This window comes from Grammomys surdaster, unplaced genomic scaffold (genome assembly GCF_004785775.1).
Source record: "Grammomys surdaster isolate TR1022 unplaced genomic scaffold, NIH_TR_1.0 65, whole genome shotgun sequence".
In the NCBI taxonomy this organism is placed as follows: Eukaryota; Metazoa; Chordata; class Mammalia; order Rodentia; family Muridae; genus Grammomys; species Grammomys surdaster.
The window spans coordinates 2,032,433-2,053,546 of NW_021604567.1; the positions used below are offsets into that span (position 1 = coordinate 2,032,433).

General features: G+C 35.4%; 1 protein-coding gene across 8 annotated transcripts in view; it reads right to left on the reverse strand.

Moving 5' to 3' along the window:
- The window catches only part of Mycbp2 (MYC binding protein 2), a 227,615-nt gene that overhangs the window by 48,284 nt on the left and 158,217 nt on the right, over positions 1–21,114 (reverse strand). For 4 of the 8 annotated variants that reach the window (XM_028771185.1, XM_028771170.1, XM_028771195.1 and 1 more), the window contains exons 53-57: positions 16,702–16,776; positions 14,087–14,311; positions 13,110–13,242; positions 11,861–11,983; positions 9,146–9,301 (exon numbers count right to left, since the gene is read on the reverse strand). In XM_028771185.1, coding sequence (XP_028627018.1) covers positions 9,146–9,301; positions 11,861–11,983; positions 13,110–13,242; positions 14,087–14,311; positions 16,702–16,776 — 712 coding nt within the window. The remainder of the gene's footprint in view (positions 1–9,145; positions 9,302–11,860; positions 11,984–13,109; positions 13,243–14,086; positions 14,312–16,701; positions 16,777–21,114) is intronic. The other 4 variants (XM_028771212.1, XM_028771203.1, XM_028771221.1 and 1 more) reach the window with 4 other exon arrangements.

The window sequence follows — 21,114 nt, forward strand, 5'->3', positions numbered from 1 at the left end:
TAAGTACTTGCAGTACTCTAAAAAACCAAGTGCATACTTTTAAATATCTTGAAACTTGAAACTGTGTCTGTTAATCATTTAGCACTTCTAAATTTAAAAATTTTAAATTAGGTCACTATAAAAATACTGTAAGATTCATCATAGAAAGGAGTAGTGTCTGTGCACACATGTGCCTGTATTATTTCTTAATAATCAAGTTTTTAAAAAGCTCTTAACTTAATTTTCAAAATATTTCTATAACAGTTAGAATGGTAGACTGCTTAGTCAGGCTAAATACAGCACCACAAGTTTGCAATCCGGCTTGTACATGAGAAACTGCATTTATCCAAGTTTTATGATTCACATACATCATCTTGTGGGGGTACTTTTCATACTCCTAAGACCTTACAAAGCTTTAAAGACTAATAAGAATGGTATCTGAACCCCTGGTATGATAAAGTTACATAACAGGATAAATTATAATATGATATAATATAAATGAATACATCAGAAATAACTTCAAACACACAACTCTAAACAAAATGATAAAACTTAATTTAACAAGTGTAATGGGTTGGGCTGGACAGAGGTGGAATGCACGTTTCAGGCTCCTCCTCCTTCACTAAGAATGGCCCGGATGCTCACATGCATGTATACCCACCCTGCAGTTTGTGAGACAGAGATGAGAGAGCAGAGGCAGGCCCAGCTACACCCAAATGTTTGTAAATGCGCTCACGAGAAGCAAGGTTGCGAGATGGAGAGTCTACAGTGGAAAACATTGGCAAAGAAGCAGCACAGATTCAATGGAAAAAAAGCTTAGAGAACACAAGCAAAAACAAAGCATTTCAAATGGTATGCAATTAAACATTTAAAACTATTCTAAAAGATTTCAGAATGCTGATAGAAAATTAAGATTTAAAACAAAGGTCAAATTAACATATTTGGATGAATTGCATGTGTAGTATGTCCAAATGTGTTGTTATTACTAAGCCTTATAGGTCTGATTGATCAAATTTGAGCATTTCTATTTATACTAATATTTCTTTAGTTTGTTAAGTTCCTGTGATTGCTTACCTGTAAATAAGGTTCTACAACCTTATTAGAAACAATGATGGTAGAGAAAGAAATGTTACTTGTAGTTTAACTGTAGTCTCCATGTCTATGGAATGGTTTCATTATCATTATTATTTCCAAAATGTGTATCTTAGAATGGCCCAGTGTTGAAATGTACATTTGTCTACTTTTCTTAAGGCTAACCCTAGTATTTAGTGGCTTTTTGTAAAAGATCTTTTATATAAGATATCAAATCCTGTTGGCAAAAAGTCTCACAACACAAATAAAGCACATTTAAAACTCATTGGGACATGTTAGGCATTTTAGTTATTTTTCATGCAGTATTAAATAATAGAAACTTTAAAGAGAATAAGCTAAAAAATGCTGAATTTAAACCACCGTGCATTTCAACAATGGTAACTGAAATTAATCAGTAGCTCTGAAATAAACTTTGGTAATGAGATACTTTTTAAAACATTTTGAAAATACAAATCTAGGGAGGCAGGAAATGGCTCTGTGAGGAAAGGGCTCGCTATGTAGGTAAGAGGCCATGAATGTGGGTCCCTAGCTGCAACACAAAAGGGTGGATGTGGCAGAGTGCACCTTAACCCAAGCTGAGAGACGGAGACAGGAGGTTCCCAGGGCCTCAGTGACCAGCAGGCCTAGAGCAGACAGTGAGCTCGAGTTCCAGTCAGAGACCCTGTCCTAAACAAAACCAATAGAGACCATAGAAGACAAAACTCAGGAAAGACACCTGAACTCTACAATTGGCTGTACAGGTATATCTGCACGCACACATACACACACATGCAAACAACACACATATACACACATACCCATACAAATAAAATAACCTACATATAGCATATATGTCTAGAACAGCATGAGTGATGTTTTTGAATGATTTATTTTATAGATGATTTAAAACATGCATGACATAGAAATTATAAAAAACAACTCAATGAACAATATTGAGTATTATATATCAGTAATCATCCTAGAGCTGGAAAATACAATGATGAAAAAGAAGTTGTCACTCTTAGGGCATTTGTATTGTGAGAAGGCTGAGACAGAATGAAAGGATAAGGCTAGGTACCAAAAGACATGGGCGTTATAAGCATATGACATTGATGGTACTCCAGCACTGCTTACGACCATCAGAGTTGAACCCACAGGTACAAAACCATGCACACTTGTGGCAAGGATATAAAACAAAGACAAAACCAAACGAGACTAGAAATGAAGAGCCAATGAGAGAAGATACTCAACAGGTAAATAAACAGGGTTCTAGGAGTGTCAAGTACAAGCCTGTGGAACTCACACAATCAGAGAATGTCCTGGGGCTCAGAAGGAAAGCTGACACCAGGGGTTCAATCAAAAATGCTAGGATGACAAAGACAGTGTGATAAAAGCACCATAAACTAAAACTTTATACTTTATTTTTGAATGTTTTTCTTTTTACATAAATCTATGAACATCAGAAGGAGCTGCAAGGTGATTCTTGTGTATCTGAATCTCAGCTGCAGAGTTTGCAGCTACTGTGGACAATATTGGCAGGATGATGTGCCTGATGTTTTTCTCTTCTTCAAGACCTAAGCTAGAAATAGGAAGAAGGCTCAGTGTTAGAGAGCCTGTCTGGCAGCCTCAGGGGCCTACCTAGGTTCAACTGCAGTGTTGAGAGGAACCAACAGCAACGAGACAAACTGCAGAGTGGCAGCTGCTACACGGGACCAGTCTGTCTCCTTCCTGGCAGGCTTGCTACAGTCTGAAGGAATCAGGCTTATCAGGAAGATGGGTGGGGTGAGAATGACAAAAAAATGTCACTAACCTCAAGTTCTCATCCATAGAATATGAGGAACTTATAGTTACTTGTACGACAAATGTCATAAATGTGAGGACAAACACCTGTAAACGTTTTCCAGGCTGCATTGCTATGTGTCATTCAGAATAAGAAATGACATTTTCTCAGAATCAGAAAAGCATACTGTTAAATGACTAAAGAAAACGAAGTGTGACTAGGGACATACTGAGACTGTTCACAAAAGAAAATGTTAACGGGGAAAAAAATACGTTATGAAAATTAAAAAGGAACTTTTAAAAATAAACTCTACAGGTGAGATCATTTAATTCATTTCTATAGCATGAATTATTATTTGGACATTAAATACTTCACTAAATATAGAAATAGTAAAAACGATGAAAGAACAATCCGGCTTCTCTGCAGTGTCTACCTCAGGCTCCTGTGTCTGTCCCACATGGAAGTCCCCCTCAAACACTGTGCTGCTGTGGGGATCGCTAGTTCTTCATGGCCAGCCCTGTGTCACATCCACTCTAATGTAGAACTCACCCTAGAACAACATCTTCTCTGTCCTAGCATGTCTTCTTTCATTTCTTTGTATCGAATCCCAGTATCAGATGCCCTGTTCACTTTATTTACTGTCACCAAACTGAACTTTAAATTTATTATCTGTGGACTAAAAATAAATAAACACAAAAATGTTCACATTTTAATAAGTAAAGCATTCTAAAAACCTGTTGTTTGGGTATGAATGCATGATTTCTGGACCATTCCTGACACCATACTCAAAGAATCAGGGTATCTACTGTCCTCTTGTGTCAAATACATAAAAGTATAGGTTCTCAGAACTGAAAAAATGGCATAAGTTATTATTTAAAGTAAGTCAACAATTAAGCAATGAATGAAAGTGTTAAATTTCCCTGTCAGAACTACGTAACCCATTAGAGAGCTGTGACAAAAGAATGGCTCTTCATGGATTCTGATAGAAAGTCTTCAAGTGTTATAACAATGTTACAAGTGTGTGACATAAAATCCAGGTTGAACACTTATTTTAGAAAAGGATAAATGTATTATTAAATTCACTTTTTGCATTCTATTTTTAGACTTCCTATTATGTGCTAGCATCAAGCTGTGGCATTATCGATGGCCTTCTAGACTCCTATTAGGCAATACTGAGAGAACTGAAAATGAAATTTTAGGAAGGACAATATAATGGAAATTACTGTATTGAATGAGCAATTCAGGAGTGTAGATTATCTTAATCACACTGCACACATTGTTATTACTAACCCCAGGAAAGTGGGAGGCATAGGCAGGCAGATCTATGTGAGTTCAAGGCTAGCCTCATCTACAAAATGAGTCCCAAGGCTAGCCAAGACTACACACTGAGACACTGTCTCAAAAACAAACAAACATAAACAAACAAAAAACAAAGCAACCAACCAAAACAAACAACAGTTACTACTTTAGGAATGTAATGTTCTCACTCATAGTAGACCCGTCTTAGTTTAGCTCACTGGAACCATATCCTTAAAGCACTTATTAAAATAATGTGACATAAAATAATTCTGACAATTAACAATTTATCACCTTGGGGGCTTGAGAGATGGCTGAGTGGAGACAATGTCTGCTGTGGAGCCATGAGGTTTAGACCACAGCCTGTGAAACCCGGGTTCTGGGAGGCATGTCTGTAAACCCGGCTCTCAGGAGGCAGAGGTAGGCTGATCTGACTCACTGCTCAGAGAACCAAACACACTCAGTAAGCCATCTCCTGGCTCAGTGAGATACCCTGGCTCATAGATCAGGCAGATGTTGACCTCTAGCCCCCCCAACCCCCCCCCCGCACCTGGATATGTGTGTGTGTGCACATAGACACAGACAGAAACAAGCGTGCATACAACTCACACACAGAAAATGATTAAATTAATATATAGATTAGTTTAAATTCTAAAGGCAGGGAAAACTATGCTTCAGGAAAAACAGTAACAGTAAAAGCAAATACTCAAGAAAGTGCTATAAATAAATACTAAAGCTAACATGTGGGCACGTTATTTGTCTGTTGATTTTGTCTAGTTAACAGAAAACCTAAGTCACAACACTTAGGAAATAGGTTTTTCCTTTTATTCTAATACAATACATAAAAAGTAAAATTATAAAAAGGAGTCAATTTGTCTAAATAGAACTTTAGAAATGTTCCACGAATAGATTGTGTAGTATTTATGAAGACAAGGGTGAAGATAAAGCATGGCATCTGTTGTCAATAGCACCAGTCTGACACGACCACTGCCACTTTACTATGCAACCTAGAGAAAATTGTTTAGTCACTCTCCCTATGGGTGTTTTACTAGTAAATCCGAGAGTATGATTTCAGATAAGGATGCATTAAACTGCTGAAATACAATGTGGTTACTGCATAGTGCTGCCCTCAGTATAGATAAAATTGGTGAATATGATCATTTAAATAATATTTTACTTTATTAACATAAAACTATAAGACAATCCTCACTTGGTAGTGAGAACAAGAAAGTCTGGTTTAAAAACAACACAGTATATAGCAAGATAAAATATAGTAGGATGCATGGCAAAAAAGCCCTGGTCTTAATAAATACTTGTAACACTAACTTTCTTAATATCACATGAAACATAGGAATAAATTATTTTTGAATATTAAGACTATATTTTAGTCCCATATTTCCTTAACATTATGCTAAAGAGACTTCTGCTTTCTGTATTTGGAAGTCAGAATTTAACAACATTCTGCTGAAACTGTGTGGATTGGAAAATGACCTAAGAACCTCCTATTGTGGGTATATAAGAAAGCAATGACTCAGAATACATCCTATGATCTACCTAGGCCAAAGTTCAAATTTGCTGTGGTGGTAAAGAACTGCTGGTACCTGAAAAATTCACGGTGTCTTTGTTTTTAATTGTTGAGTATCCCATTGTGCAGATGTACCACATTGTTTCTTTATCTGCTCTTCAGTTGAGCAACATCTGGGTTGTTTCCAGGTTCTGGCTATTACGAGTAAAGCTGCTATGAACACAGTTGATCAAGTGTTCTTGTGATATGGTGGAGTATCTTTTGGTATATGCCCAGGAGTAGTTGGAATAGTTTGATCTTGAGGAAGAACTATTCCCAGTTTTCTGAGAAACCACCAAACTGATTTCCAAAGTGGTTGTACAAGTTTGTACTACCACCAGCCATGAAGGAGTGTTGCTGTTCCACATCCTCCCTAGCATGCACTGTCTCTTGAGATTTTGGTCTTAGCCATTCTGATGGGTGTAAGATGGAACCTCAGAGTTGCTTTGGTTTATATTTCCCTGATGACTAAGGACTCTGAACATTTAAGAGCATCACAGCCATCCTCTGTTGAGAATTCTCAGTTTATCTCTCTACCCCACAAGATATCATGAATTTTGCAGGTAAATGGATGGAACTTGAGAATATCATCCTGAGTAAGATATCCCAGTCCCAAAAGGACATGCACAGTATGTACTCAATTCTAAGTGGATATTAGTCTTAAAATACTGGATACCCACAGTACACTTCACAGACCCAAAGACGTAAAGAAGAAGGAAGGCCCAACAAACAAAGGTGCTTGACTCACTTAGAAGGGGGAACAAAATAGTCATAAGAGGAAGATGGAGGGAGGGAACTGGGGAAGGGGGAATGGGGAGGGGTCTGGGGGGGCTCAGGATCAGGTGTGGGAAATGACAGAAGAGATGGCTGGATGGCCATGAAAATGAATGGAAATCTGCAACTTAGTAGGGAGAGGTGGGGGCATCTCCAAGGTGACATAGAGACCTGGGATAAGGGAGGCACCCAGGAATCAATGGGGGTGACTTTAGCTGTGACTCACAATACTGGGGATATGGAGCCTGAAGAGGACACCTCCTGTACTCTGGCAGGAGCCCCAGTGGAGCTATAAGAACAACTCACCCACAAAACTTTGAATCCCAAATTTATCCTGTCTACAAGAAATGCAGGCACGGGTAAGGGAGCAGAGACTGAGGGAATGACCAAGCATTAACTGGCCCAACTTGAGACCCATCCCATGGGCAAGAACGCATCCCTAACACTACTGATGATACTGTTATACATGCAGACAGGAGCATGTTGTCCTCTGAGAGGCTCCACCCAGCAGATGACTCAGACAGATACAGACACCCACAGCCAAACAGTGGATGGAGCTTAGGGACTCTTACGGGAGAATTGAAAGGAGGGTTGAGGGCCCCAAGGGGGATCGAACTCCACAGGAAGACCAACCGAGTCAACTAACCAGGACCCTTGGGACTCTCAGAATCTGAACCACCAACCAAAGAACACACAGGAGCTGGACTGAGAACACACAGGAGCTGGACCGAGAACACACAGGAGCTGGACCGAGGCCTCCCAGAGATAAGTAGCAGATGTGCAGTCTGGTCTTCATGTGGGTCCCGGACAACTGGAACAGGAGCTATCCTGTGTGTAGGACAAGTTCTTCTAGCTGGGTGGCCTTGTCTGGCCACACTGGGAGGGAAGCTCCAACCCTAGCGTAGACTTGAAGCACCAGGGAGGGGGAGTATTAAGGGGGGTCCCCACCCACTCAGAGGAGAAGGAGAGGGGAAATCAGGAAGGGACTGTGGGAGGAGGTGACTGGGAGGGGCAGCGAGCAGAATGAGTAGATAAGTAAAAAAAATTAAATTTAAATGGTCCCAACTACATACATGATGTACATGAAATTATACAGGTATAAAAAACATTTGCAACTATAGCATAGCTAGATATATCAAATTTACTGTAGTCTTTCTTCATGGGGAGACTACAGGGTCTTACACAGAAAAGGCAAGTGCTTTATTATAAACAAGCACCCATTCCTAGCCCAACATATGGGATCATTATTAGGCAAGTTTATCTTACTACAATCAAATTTGAATGAATTTAAATTTCTCCTCTTTATCTGACTATATTCTTTTTCCCCTTTAGAACAAACATTCTACAACCAGAGCACATCTAATTGAAAAAAAAAATCTGTTGCTTCATAAAATTAATAAAATTAATAAGTCTAGACCAAGTCTTCACTTTTCTTTCATTCTTCAAAATACTGCTTATCATAGACAGGAAAAATAAGTACCTGACACTAGTCTGTTTCCTTGGGAGTCTTAAGAGAATAGACATGTCAATACTGTAGAGAGTGACAGCAATTGCATGTCCAAGCACTTGTATTAAACTTGATTGTTACATAATATAAACCCATGAAGGGTCAAATTCTTGTATACTCTTTCATCTATGTTGCTAATACTACAACAATGAATAAGATAATTTTTGCCTAGAATCTCTAGTATTCTCTTAAGTTACCCTAACAACAGTAAGCAAAGTCTTGTTGTAACAAAGTAACTGAATGCAGTGTAAGTGACTGGGTCATGTAAGAGGACCATATAATGAGCCCATAAACTGAGGCACACACAACACTCAGAGTTGAATTTCAGGCATCTCCTCAAACAAACAAACAAACAAACAAACAAACAAACAAACGAAAAGAGCTGGAAAGTGAAGCTTTCACAGACACCATATTCAGTCAGTGTGTTTAATCAGACAACAGGAGAACTGGAATGACAAAAGAACCTATTGTCGGAGTGTAGTTTATTTCTGAGGAAAGGCTCAGGAGGCTTTTAAGAGAAATGAACGCTCCGTTAAGTGTGATTTGTTTGAGTTTATGTTTTGAACCAGTGTAGGTCATTGTTATAGTTAAGACTGTAAACCTGGAGTCACATGACCAAGATGAGGCATGAGGGACAAAAGACAAAGGTGGTGTGGAGACAACAACTTAAAGAAAACATGGAACTTCCTTCAAACTGTTACACAGCTCATGGGTGTCAAGTTCATGTAGAACAAACAAACCAGTACTTCTCTTTTTTACCTAACTCCCATAGTGAAACAGGTTTATTCTTTTTGGGCTTGTACCAAATAACAAAAATTCAATGAAACAATGGAGGTTATCACTATAACTAATGCTTACTAAAACCATGCATATTAAAAAATGAAATAAAAATGTCTTTCTTAACATGTTTTATAGTATGAATTGACTAGAATTAAAATAGGAAGAACAATGGTCAGATTTAGTAACTCTACTTAATTTAAAAATATTTAATTAAAACAAATGTCTTAGCTGCAGAACATCTTAGCTCTGAACAGTCTAAATACTTCAAAAATATGGGTGGGATGACATCTACTTAAGTAAAAGCAGTCAGTTGAGGTCATGGTTAAAAGTCTGACCAGTAACTAGAGACAAGCTTCAGAAACGCTTGAGGAGGCAGGAAGGCTGACAGACTTACTCTGAAGCTGACGCTGCTGGAAGGAAAGGGGCTGTCCGAACACAAATGGGCTGTGGACTAGGGAAGAGGGAGGTTTTGCAGCTTGATCAAAGATGGAAGGAGCTGGGAGATTGGGCCGTGACTGAATAGAATTCAATATGGCACTCAGTTGATCACCTGCAGTGGGCAAAACAGTCAAAACTACAACTTGTTACTTATAACATCTAAAATGGCAAAGTAAATGGTGCTTTTACAACAGTCAAGTCAATTAACAGTAAATAAAGGTATGCCAATTCAGAAAAAGGGAAGCTGGGGACCACTGTCCTCACATTTGGGATCTGATCTACATGCTAGTTGGCTTGAGGTTTTTCAAAGGACATACTCCACCAGTCTTATACAGTCATCAACAGAAGCAAATCTAACTGAAATTCATACATAACTTTCCCTATTATTTATGACAGAATAAAGGATCTGTGAGGAATATACAAATTTATTAACACTGTGCTGAGAGAAAGAGCAAGACAGAGAGGGATGTAGATCTTAGGTATGGTAAAAGATGTTTATCCCAGGTGCTCAATAAGAACTAATGCCATCCTCCCTCATCTGCAGAATAGTGCATGTAGAAACTATGCACGTTCTAACTTCATTTTCTTAAAACGTATCGTCAGTGGAGAGAAAGTCTATCTTCAACTCAGCAATACAACTAACTACATCACAGCCTTAAGTCAACACTCTTCTAAAAATGATTTCGGCTAAGGAAACTGTATTTTTGCAAAAGCAGGAATTCTTTTGCTAAACTTTGTAACACCTATAATTCAAATTAAAAAAAAAGGATGAGTTACCTAATTTGATCAGTATTTTTCCTTACAATTAAATATGAAGGATATTAATAAGCTGACAGAAATAATGTAATTAGATGAAAAACTGTATTTGTGAAAACATATGCATTTCAAGTCTTTACATGATGCTGAAGGAGGAAAGACTTCAGTCAGGTCAATGAACTTATAACGTATTTCCAGTTATATTTACTAAATTAAGAAAAAAATCTCCAGCTGCCTAGTGGTACAGATTTATATGGAATTATGCATTTAAAATACATAGGTAATGAATTTTTCTTTAAAAAAAAACCCTTCAGATTCCAGAAAATATTTTAGTTTATAAAGAATTGTTTGAATTGTTCTAAATCAAAATACTTTTATAAGCAATTTCTTAATCTTGTGCAGTAAAGAAGTGAAGAGAAAATAAATATTAAGCTAAATAGTAGTTAGCCGCATTCAATCAAATTTAACCTTTGTAATATTTTCTCAATATATATATATATATAAATGCATGTTATTTTAAAACAATATTTACAAAATCACTTTAAATACTTTTTATTTCTATCCAATAAATGCTTATAGCAACACTTATATTTCTTAAAAGGTGACTTTATTTTTACATTGCTTGATTGAATTCCATTTTAAATACTGACTTATCGTGAGAGCAGTTAGCAGGGTGACATCAACAGGCTCACAGGGAAAGCACACATTGGAGTAAACACGGATTTGGACACATTGTTCCTCAGGATCAGTGGCAGTATGTAAACAGTGAAGTTCTCATTTAAGAGTTGACAATAATAGAGAAAGCAGAACATTAAGAGAACCCAGCCAGCACCTTCTCTGTAAGTGAACAGAGATAGGAGTGAATGGAAGTTGTGCAAGCCTGTGAGAGTGACTCAGCTAAGACAAGAAAGGAAAGCCTGTGGACATTAGTGAAGCTAATTAGAAATCTGACTTTAGCATACATCAATGCAATTTTGTTTTTCATTATTAATTTTTAAATAACTGCAAGTCAGATAAATACAATTTTTAAAATCAGCATTTGTTTGTTTTGGAGATAAGGTCTTGGTACATATGTAACTTAGTCTGACCTCAAGTCAACTATTATAGCCTTATGTCTCCCTCTGGTGCTGAATTTACTAGATTAAGACATTCTACCTGGCTTAAATAAACTTTAAAGGTCAAACTACTTCCTTGGCAACCCTCCTCCCCCGTTCCTCAGTGGTTTGCTGCCTTCTCACAATATTGCAAAGTTTCAAGGAATCAAGGTTAGGTGCATTAGAAAGAATGTATCTGAATTTACCCATAAAGGCAATTTTGAATGAATTTCAGGAGCAAGTTATTCCAGAAGAATTCTTTAGAGTCTCCATGATGTTGACCTGTTCATTAATGCATAAACAGCTGTATACATTTTATATTAAAATACTTTAGTAATTTCAGTGTTACAGCTTTCTAGTTCATTATTCATACTATGTTCAAATGGAACATTTCATATAACTGTAATCTAACTAACAGAGAGTTCAAACCACATATAACTCAGAAAGCCCATATCCAATGGTCCTAGGGGTATATTTTAATGGACTGTCTAAGACGATTCTCTGTTGCTCATCTGCACTACTCTCCTAACAACAGGTCATGTTAACAAATGTTTTACTAGACGTGGTGATTTAGGTCTTTAGAGGACAAGTTCAGAATGAGTGCCCTTAAAACAGAAGCAATATGAACAAGAAATCCAGGAAACTTAGGCAGAAATTGATATGATACAATATTGTAGAAGAAAAACACCTGTTAAGCACTTTGAGTCTTACTTTAGTATGAACACATTTTAATGACAATATGTGGGAAGGAAAAAATAAATAAAAAGTAAGAAAACTTTCCTGCAGTCTCAGAAGGAAGAGACTCACGCTGAGAGGCCTACCTTTGTTATTGCCGAGGCCATAGTCGAATCCTTGGGCACTGCAACTTGCCCCTTTACTGAAAGCTTGTACTGAGAAAGGGCTTGGAGGAGGGGTTTGAGAATTCTGATCCAGAAGAACTTGTTCTACAATAAAAGTCACAGCTATGAAGTTACATTTTGTCCATGTTGTCCCTAATTCATATATCAGAGAAAATCCTAAGAAAGAGTTTGTCATGGTTTGATTTAAAGTAACCCCTCAGGAAGATCTGAGCTAAGTCTTGCGCTCAGTCAGACCAGCTTAACAGGTCAAGGCATATTATAAATTATAGCTTTTGTTAATCAAGTAAACAGGGAAAATACAAAAACTGAATATATGCTTTTAAGAGACTCCCTCTTATTACTAAGAATACTTCAGGAAAAGTAAATCTTATTGCAGACAATTTACCCAAGGGCATTATAAAAGTAAATTGGACACTAAATTAGGAATAAAGCCTATATGAATATATGAATATATATATTCTTGAAAATTCTATTTTAATATCCTAACCATGCTGTTTACACTAGCTGGCATTAACATAAGCCTATAATGAGCTAGCTAGGCAACATCAGCATTGTTTACAAAGTGGGATATAAAGACAGAAGGCCTAGGCCTGTCTACAAGAGACTCAGCATCTTGGTTTAAAAACATTGCGAAATAAACGTTTGCTCACCATCAGCAAAAACAAAAGGGGTCAAGACAGAAATCTCGGAGATATCAATGTTGAAAAATAAAGCTGAAAGCTAAGTCCAACAACAACAGAAAGTGTACACAAAGATGCTATGCATTTATTAAATATTTCTTTCTTGAGAGAAAATTCACCTAAATGAGATTTTCTGAATTCTGAAACAATACTGAAATTGGTTTGAAAACTGAACTTCCAGCACATGGTAGGAGTAAAACTTCAAGCCCAGACTTGCAGTGAAGAGTGAGGCATACAAACTAATGGTAGCAATACTAAAGCAAGTTGTTCATATTTTTAAACAAAGACAGATAACTATGTTCTTAGTATTCTTGTAATTTTCTCCTTTATGGACATTCATTTAGTACTTAAGTATTTTACAAGTCAATTTTGTTAGCTGTAAGATATTTAAACTTTCAGATTTTCTTTTACTTTAAAAAAAAAAACCAACATTCAAAAACCTCTTTAAGGAAAAGATAATGCAATAAAACATAAAATGTATGTATACTAAAAGTTTAATGAAAACAAATCACAAATTTAAGCCAACTTGCCATCTTCATGCCGTAGGTACTGGTTCCCGCCTCTGTCTCTAGCTAAGGACCATGCCTCTCCTTCATCACTCTCACAGAATTCTACCATGCTGTTCTTATCCAGCTGCACCCATGTACCTTCAGAACTGGTTACCTGGTACATAACAGAAAGCATGATTGATTGGCTTAACTCTTTCAGGGCATCCAGGTTGAAAACCAATAAAAAGCTTAAGTGTTTCTGAACAATGTAATGATTCCAACACAGTCCTACTGTGAAATTAGTTTCTGAAATTAAGACCACAGCCTGAGGTAAGACAGAATTTAAAGCGTCTGTGAAATACTGTTTATTTAAACCTTTAATTAAAATAATATCTTTAAAGCACAAAGGTCATTTCTGCATAATTTCAAGTATGCTCAAAACCCAAGGATTACTTTTTAGACCTAAAATGTCCTAACGAAGCACAGGCAGTATTCCTAGGTTATTGGTCCCTACAGTGTAATTTGAAATGACCCTGACCCTGAGAAATAGCATGACACACTACATCGTCAAGCTTATCTGAGGAGGCAAATGCCACAGTGGTCTAAAGAATAATTTTATTTGCTCAGGACTTCAGTGAGATCTGTGAATGGGAACAAAGAAATGAAAACTTTTGAAGGGTCACATCTCCACACTGATTCATAGAAAATGTTTTAAGTGCTGACAACCCATAATATACAGTCAGAATAATGAAAAGCTATATCCAAATGCAGAGCATTTATGTATAAAATACAACTTAAATGTTATATAAACAATGCAAATATTGTTTTCACAAGATAATTATGAGAATAATATTTTTTAAAGCACAGAATATTATGTTAGCGTTTCCAAACCAAGTAAAAGTCAACAACATGAACATTAGGAATCTGAGATGGAAATGACAATCTGGAAGAAAGTGATACTTGATTACATTACGATAAAAATGAGTATCATAAAGTCATGAAGCTACAAGAATCCATACCTCTCCCACTGCTTTGACTTTGTTTCCCAGAACTAACATTCCAATTGGGATACCTCTAAGGTTAGGGCAGCTTCTGATGTTGTGACCTGAAGGCCCCGTCTTCACTACCTTGTACATGCCTGGCCCGCCTCTCGAGAACGCCTGCTCTCGTTCTTGCATTGCTGCTTCCTGTGGGCAGCATGAGTTCACATCTTTGAAAAAGTCATCAGTATGTGTTTTAGGTTCCTGAAAAATTGAATAGGAAAAGAAAATAAACAAAATATAGTCAATTACTACTTTCATGATCTCCATTAAGAGTTTTTGGAGCAAGTCTACAAGATTTCCAGTTAAGAATAGATAATTAAATAATAGCTAATACTAATACTACTAAAGAAACTATTCAATTTTAAACATTGATATTTAAAATAAATTTGAGGAGGAAAAAACATCATGAATAGGAAGTTAACTCAATTTTTGTCTTTTGTACCTCCAAATTTGAGAAATACAATACTATAGTATAAGAAAGAATGCTTACAACATTTTAGCAAACCACTCTATCAATGAAAATATCTTTCTGGATTTGCTAGGTCAGCACTGTTCTATGACATATCAATACAGAAACAAAGGCATATTTTTAGTAGAGAGAAGAGACTGGCATTAAAGATACATTTTTAAAGAAAATAAACTATTTCAACTTCTATATTAAAAAGTATTATATCTAAATGAAAAGATTCTGCTCTGTATTTCCTGTTGAATGTCAATACTGTGCTGAAATATTTCCTATGGAACAAACAGGGCAGTATAGCAATGTACATACACTAGGGTTCTTCTATTCCCATGTTCCTGCTCTCTGTGGTGTTGATGATTTAACTCAGGAAACTATTGACTTCAGGTAATGAATTACAAACTACACTTCTTAAAAAAAAAAAAACTACTTTTAAATATAGTAGTATGAACTCTATGAATTGTATTTACATAGAGTTAAAAAATAACCATAGAGACACACATAAAATTAGGAAAAAATAAGAAGAAAGTTATATAAATAATTATAATGCTAGCATTATACATGATAAACTTTATAGCAGATTTTTATTTCTATAAGCATTTTTATATTGGCAGATGTATATACATCCAAGTAGACAATAGGCTATCAATGATAAATATTGGAGCAAAAATATATGTAGATTCAAGAACTTGTATGTACCTCAGTAATGTAATAAAAATTAGCTTTTTAATTGTTGTTTTGAGACTAAGTCTTGCTATGTAGTGCTGTCTGGCCAGTACCTAACAATCCTCTTTACTCAGCTTCCTAAGTGGGAGGATTACAGGGATATACCTATAATCTAGGCTCCTCACAAGATACTTTGTAAATCAGCTGGTAGTAATGAAAGACCACAAATTCTTGCTGAAACAAATATATACTGTGGCAATAATTTATTTACATTTATTATAATTATACTTCACATATCACTGTTATTTACATACTGACAACTTATTCAAAGTGAGATCATTACTGACTCAAAGATACTAGATTTGTAAGTAAACTAAACTTAAATTAGGCATTCATATGATCAGGTATACATATATATTTGTAAAAATCTGTATATACACTTCTTTAAATGTAAAAACATTAATTTAAATTAATTAAATTAACTTAATTATTTTACAAGTATAATGGGATATAAACTTTGAGTAGTACTAGTATAATCACAAGATTTTCAAAAAATATTTAAAAATTCCTACTTCTCAATGGTAAACTTCAGTAAATATATTATGTCACAGGAGGAAACTTTTGTGCTTTTTAAAGTTTCATGTTGACATTAAAAATAACAGCAAAATGCACAACTTGAGCATGAAAACTACTTGAGTGTTCCTCAGTGATCCTGTGTCATTGACTAGACTTCACAGTGACTGCAATCTCAAAGGAAACAAAGGGGAGTAAAGCATGGCAAAGCTAATGGTCCTTACATTCTGTCACCACGGACCATGCACGAGAGCCTTATAAGACAGTTACTAGTTTATCTAATCATTGGTGAAGCTATATAAAATAACTAGAAAACAATGCACTTTTTCGAAAAGATAAAAAGTTCTTTTGTATTAAACCATATGAAAATAATTGTGGACATAACTGTGCCTGTCATTCTTAAGTATCTTAAAATGTACAGGTTTTTTTCAACACAGAAATATGAGACTGGACACCAGACTATAAAATTGGTGAATTTTAATCATATATATTTTTATTTATTTGCTTATTTCTCATTCAATTCCCAACTCCTTATGTAAAATAAATATTCAAAAGGACAATTCAAAAGAACAGGCTGGGACTAAATAGAAGAGTTTTAAGAGCACACCAACACTACCTATGTAAGGCCATTCTAAACAAAGTAACTTGGAGCAAACTGTGGGAAACCCCTGCAGCTGGAGGCCCTTCCTTCGAGCGAGTGTTCCTTCATTTACAGCCATAACACACTGGAGGAAAAGGAGACGGGAACTCAACTGCAGCACTTTGCACAGATTTTTCCCCCTGGTAACTTTTCAGTTTACTAATTCTAAGCAAAGCCTCAAAGACAATGTAAATCCTGTTGCACATGCTGAGACACCTCAAAAATGCTTATTGTTCCTTACAGTTAACTCACCTGGGGGAAAAAAGCTTTGGAAGTCCATGAAAATACGTCCAAATCCCTGACTCCTTGGCTAGCATTAAAGATATTCTGAGCAACAAAGTTTAAGAAAGAAAAATATCAACAAGGAAAGGGAACAGTGTATCATCTGCAGAAGACACGTTCACAGTAACATTTTCTGAGCTCCAGCACCAATAGGAAATACAAATTTGCTAAAGTGAAACTGAAGCCACCTGAGTAAACCACACACCAAAGTTCTGAAAAACAGGGTTTTGTCAAAAGCTCTCCGTAGATGTAGTGTGTCATGCCATTTATTAACATCAAGAGCAGACTTTGCTGTTAAGAGTCAGTGTAAGAAGGAAACCTTGAAACCCTTAAACGAGAACATAATTTGTTCAAGTACAAGCCAGATCTGTTTTATAACAGAAAACTATCTGTTGTTTTATAAAGAAATCAACAGTGGAGACTACATAGAAAATGCAACTCTTTCAAATAATGGCATGTATATAAACCATAACTTTTAATATCAAAATTAAAAAAAAACTTAACCCAACTGAAAAACAAATCGTTAAAGTATTTCCTGCCTATATAAATAGAAAAAAAGAAAAGAAAAAGAAAGAAATACAAAGAAAAATCTTAGGAAATGTTTCCAAAAACTACTTGTAGTTCAAGAAAAACATAGAGAACACAAACTTAATTTTTTATCAAAAGACAAATTAACTGGTTCATCTCAAAGTTTAGGAAATCATAATCATTCAGGATTTCCATATTGAATTCCAAAGTATTTTCTTAAAGAAAAATTAATTCATGATAACAAGGTCCTATTTTTTTACAAACATTCTAATAACAATTTATGCAATACATATTTTTCACAGATACATTAGCCTATACTTCATTTTACCTAAAACTCAAATATATTCAATAAGCAGCAATCATACAAATGTATTGCTTAGGCTGTGTTAACAGGTTATTCAAATGAGGCACTCAAATGTTAATTGAAGTATATGTCACTGAAGACTTTAACATGAAAGAATTATTAAAATTCTTGACTACTTATGACATTTTAGACAAAAGACATTTGCTTCTATCTCTTTATTTCCTTAAAGTATGTATGAGTGGATACAGAAACATATATGTATAGAGACACACATATACACGTTTATAAATAGTAATTATATAATATAAACCATGTAAAATGAGTTTCTAGTAATGTGCCTGTAAACAAATTTAAAACAACATGGAAACCAAAGTCATTATCCCCTTAATTTTGGAGTGCATGGCCAAAAGTTTATCTGTATTTAGGTGAAATGAAATCTTTACAAAGCACTTAAAAATGCTGTTCTGAAGGAAAATGATATACATATTGGTTGTTCAATGTATATGAAAATGTTTGTATTTGTCAGTGGCTTCTCTCCCTGAGAACAGTGATGCAGACATTTGGACATAAAATATCAACATTTAATAAGTATTTTTCACATTTATTATATATTACTTTAATACTAAAAGCAACATGAAAAGCAATTGTTAAAAACAATGCAAATCAATTCAGTATTAGAGAGTAAATATGGTGATTCTTTACACTTCTATCTCTCCTTAATTTCATTGTACAAAATTAAGTGTTTGCTTAGTAACATGTACAATGATACTAAAAAATTTTTGCTAATACTATGGCAACAGACTGTCAGAGAAACAACTCTGTTTATTCTAATTATATATAAATTCTTTTTTTGGTTTTTCGAGACAGGGTTTCTCTGTATAGCTCTGGCTGTCCTGGAACTCAGTCTGTAGACCAGGCTGGCCTCGAACTCAGAAATCTGCCTGACTCTGCCTCCCAAGTGCTGGGATTAAAGGCGTGCGCCACCACTGTCCAGCTATAAATTCTAATTTTATACATTGTGCTTTAGTTCCTATAATTGCAGAAAACTCTCAGACTATAAAAGTTTACTGTAAATTTAATTATTTATCAAGTATTAAGACACTTACCAAATAGAAATTAGTTTGATTTTGAAGGTTTAGAATATTTCATCTAATCATGTGAATATTTATCAAAATAGTAATTTATCTAAAGTCTCAATTTCTGATTATTACAAAAGACAAATTAAGTTTTCATACTATATAACTTCGAAGATTAATATGGCACAACACAGAGATACATACACAATAATTTAAATTACTTCTTTCTTAAATCCTATTTTGAAAATATTTTTCTGAAGAATTAGAATATTAATGCATGTTAGAAACCTTGCTAAATTAACAAGCAATAAAGTTCAATTCTGTGGTAAGTTTCTCAAGGCACAGAAGACTTTATATAAGTTAATTACATTTAAGTTAATTCCTGCTGAATTAAATAATGACTTAATATTAGGAACTCTGAAGTATGTCAGACCGATACTGCTAGATGTTATTAAGCATTTCAAGAGGATATCTATAAAATGCAAGAAATATTTGTAAAGTATCAGCAGGCATACTACAAGGGACTCAAAAACCAGCAAATCTTCCCTTAAATCTATCCAAATACTTAATTCTCCTAATTTTTGAATATCAGCATACTACTTTCTTTGGGAGAACAACAGTTAGACTAGACAGAAAGCGATCTATGTAAGTGCATGAATATGTACACCTCGTTGCCTCTGAAAGGATTCAGAACACTCGAGCTTTCCTTGTAGAAAATCTCCTTTCTACTCAATACTCCTTACAATGTATATTTACCTTTTTTTTGACAAAATACATGTAGAATTGGGTATGTAAATTTTAAGTCTTGAAAACTCATCTAACAATGTTTTGTGGTTTTGTTTTTGTTTTTAATTTTTTGATGTAGGGTTTCTTTTTGTGTAGCGCTGGATGTCCTGGAACTTGCTCTGTAGAGCAGGCTGGCCTTGAGTTTTAGAGTTGCCTGCCTCTGCCTCTGCCTCCTGAGAGCTGGGAATAAAGTCACCACCATCCTGATGTCATACGATAGCTCTTCAACGTCATGTGCATCTCTCTTTATGTACATTACCCAAGATGCATAAAATTATGTTCTAACTACCTTTATAGCAGTGGCTTTCAACCTTTGGGTCACAATTTCTTTGTGGGCCACATGTCAGATATCCTGCATATCAGATATTTATACTATGATTCATAAAAGTAAAATTACAGTTATAAAGTGGCAATGAATTAATTTTATGGTTGGGGGTCACCAAAACATGAGGAACTATATTAAAGTGTTTCTGCATAAGGAAGGTTGACAACTACCGCTTTACAGTTTTCAAATTACATAAGTTAATTTATTAAATTTTTATGTTGTTACTGTGTTCTGCTGCTGTGTCTATATGTATAACCTCAGGTGACATCCTCAGAACCATCGTCTTTCATCTTTGAGGCAGGTCTGGAAATGGCCCCGCTCTGCCTCCCCAGAGCTAGGGTTTGAGCACTTACCAGTTTGCTCTGGATTTCATGTGAGTGCTGGAGATTGAATTCAGGACCTCCCGCAAGGAAAGACTTTACTGGATGAACTATCCCCTCATAGAACTTCATTTTAAAAACCTTAATTGACTGATTTACTTTCCAAGTATGTTATAATAATCATTTACATTTAATTACTAGTATTACAAATACTCATACCTACTTAAATTGGCAGTTTATCCTAAGTAGTAATGACGTGAATTATACTTCTATTACTTTGAATTAGACTACTTTAATTTTCTCCTTTTTCTTCACATTTGCCTTAGATATTATCTCCTAAGTTAAGCTGTTAAACAGCTTATTACAAAGCATCTACTGAATTATGTAACAGTTTACCTACATTTTGTAACTATACTTACACTCATCTCTTCATTTTACCAAGGTGTATTAACATAAAAATATACACTCTGGAATCACACCAAGTGGGTGGAGCTCTAGCACCAGTTCCACTAACACTCAAAATCTTGGAAAAATGAGAACAGTACATTTATCAAGACAGTGTCACAATAAGAATGACATGATACAAACAAGGTAAAAAGCACACATATATGTGAGAAATTATTTTAAGCAGAATGATTATACCAGACAGAAGCACTCAACTTAGGTATCAAGCAATACTGAAAGACTACTGTGAGTAAGTTACAGAATTTAACACTGTAGAAACAACTGTGAGTGACAATCCTTAATTAGTCCTTACCACTAAGGAGCTTAAGCTGGAATTCAATCTCTCTCAATCTCTCTCTCTCTCTCTCACACACACACACACACACACACACACACACACACACACAAATAGGTTGAAGACAAATAAAGGAAACTAAATTCAATGAATAGTTGTAAAGAGAGAATTAAGCCCTTTCCACTCTTACAATATGCAACTTAAAAAAAAAAAAGAGGGAAGCCTAATTTTCACAGTACCTATCTGCTTTCTACCATCCTGACAACTAGTTGTCAATTTCCAAGTATTTCATACCAATGCTATTT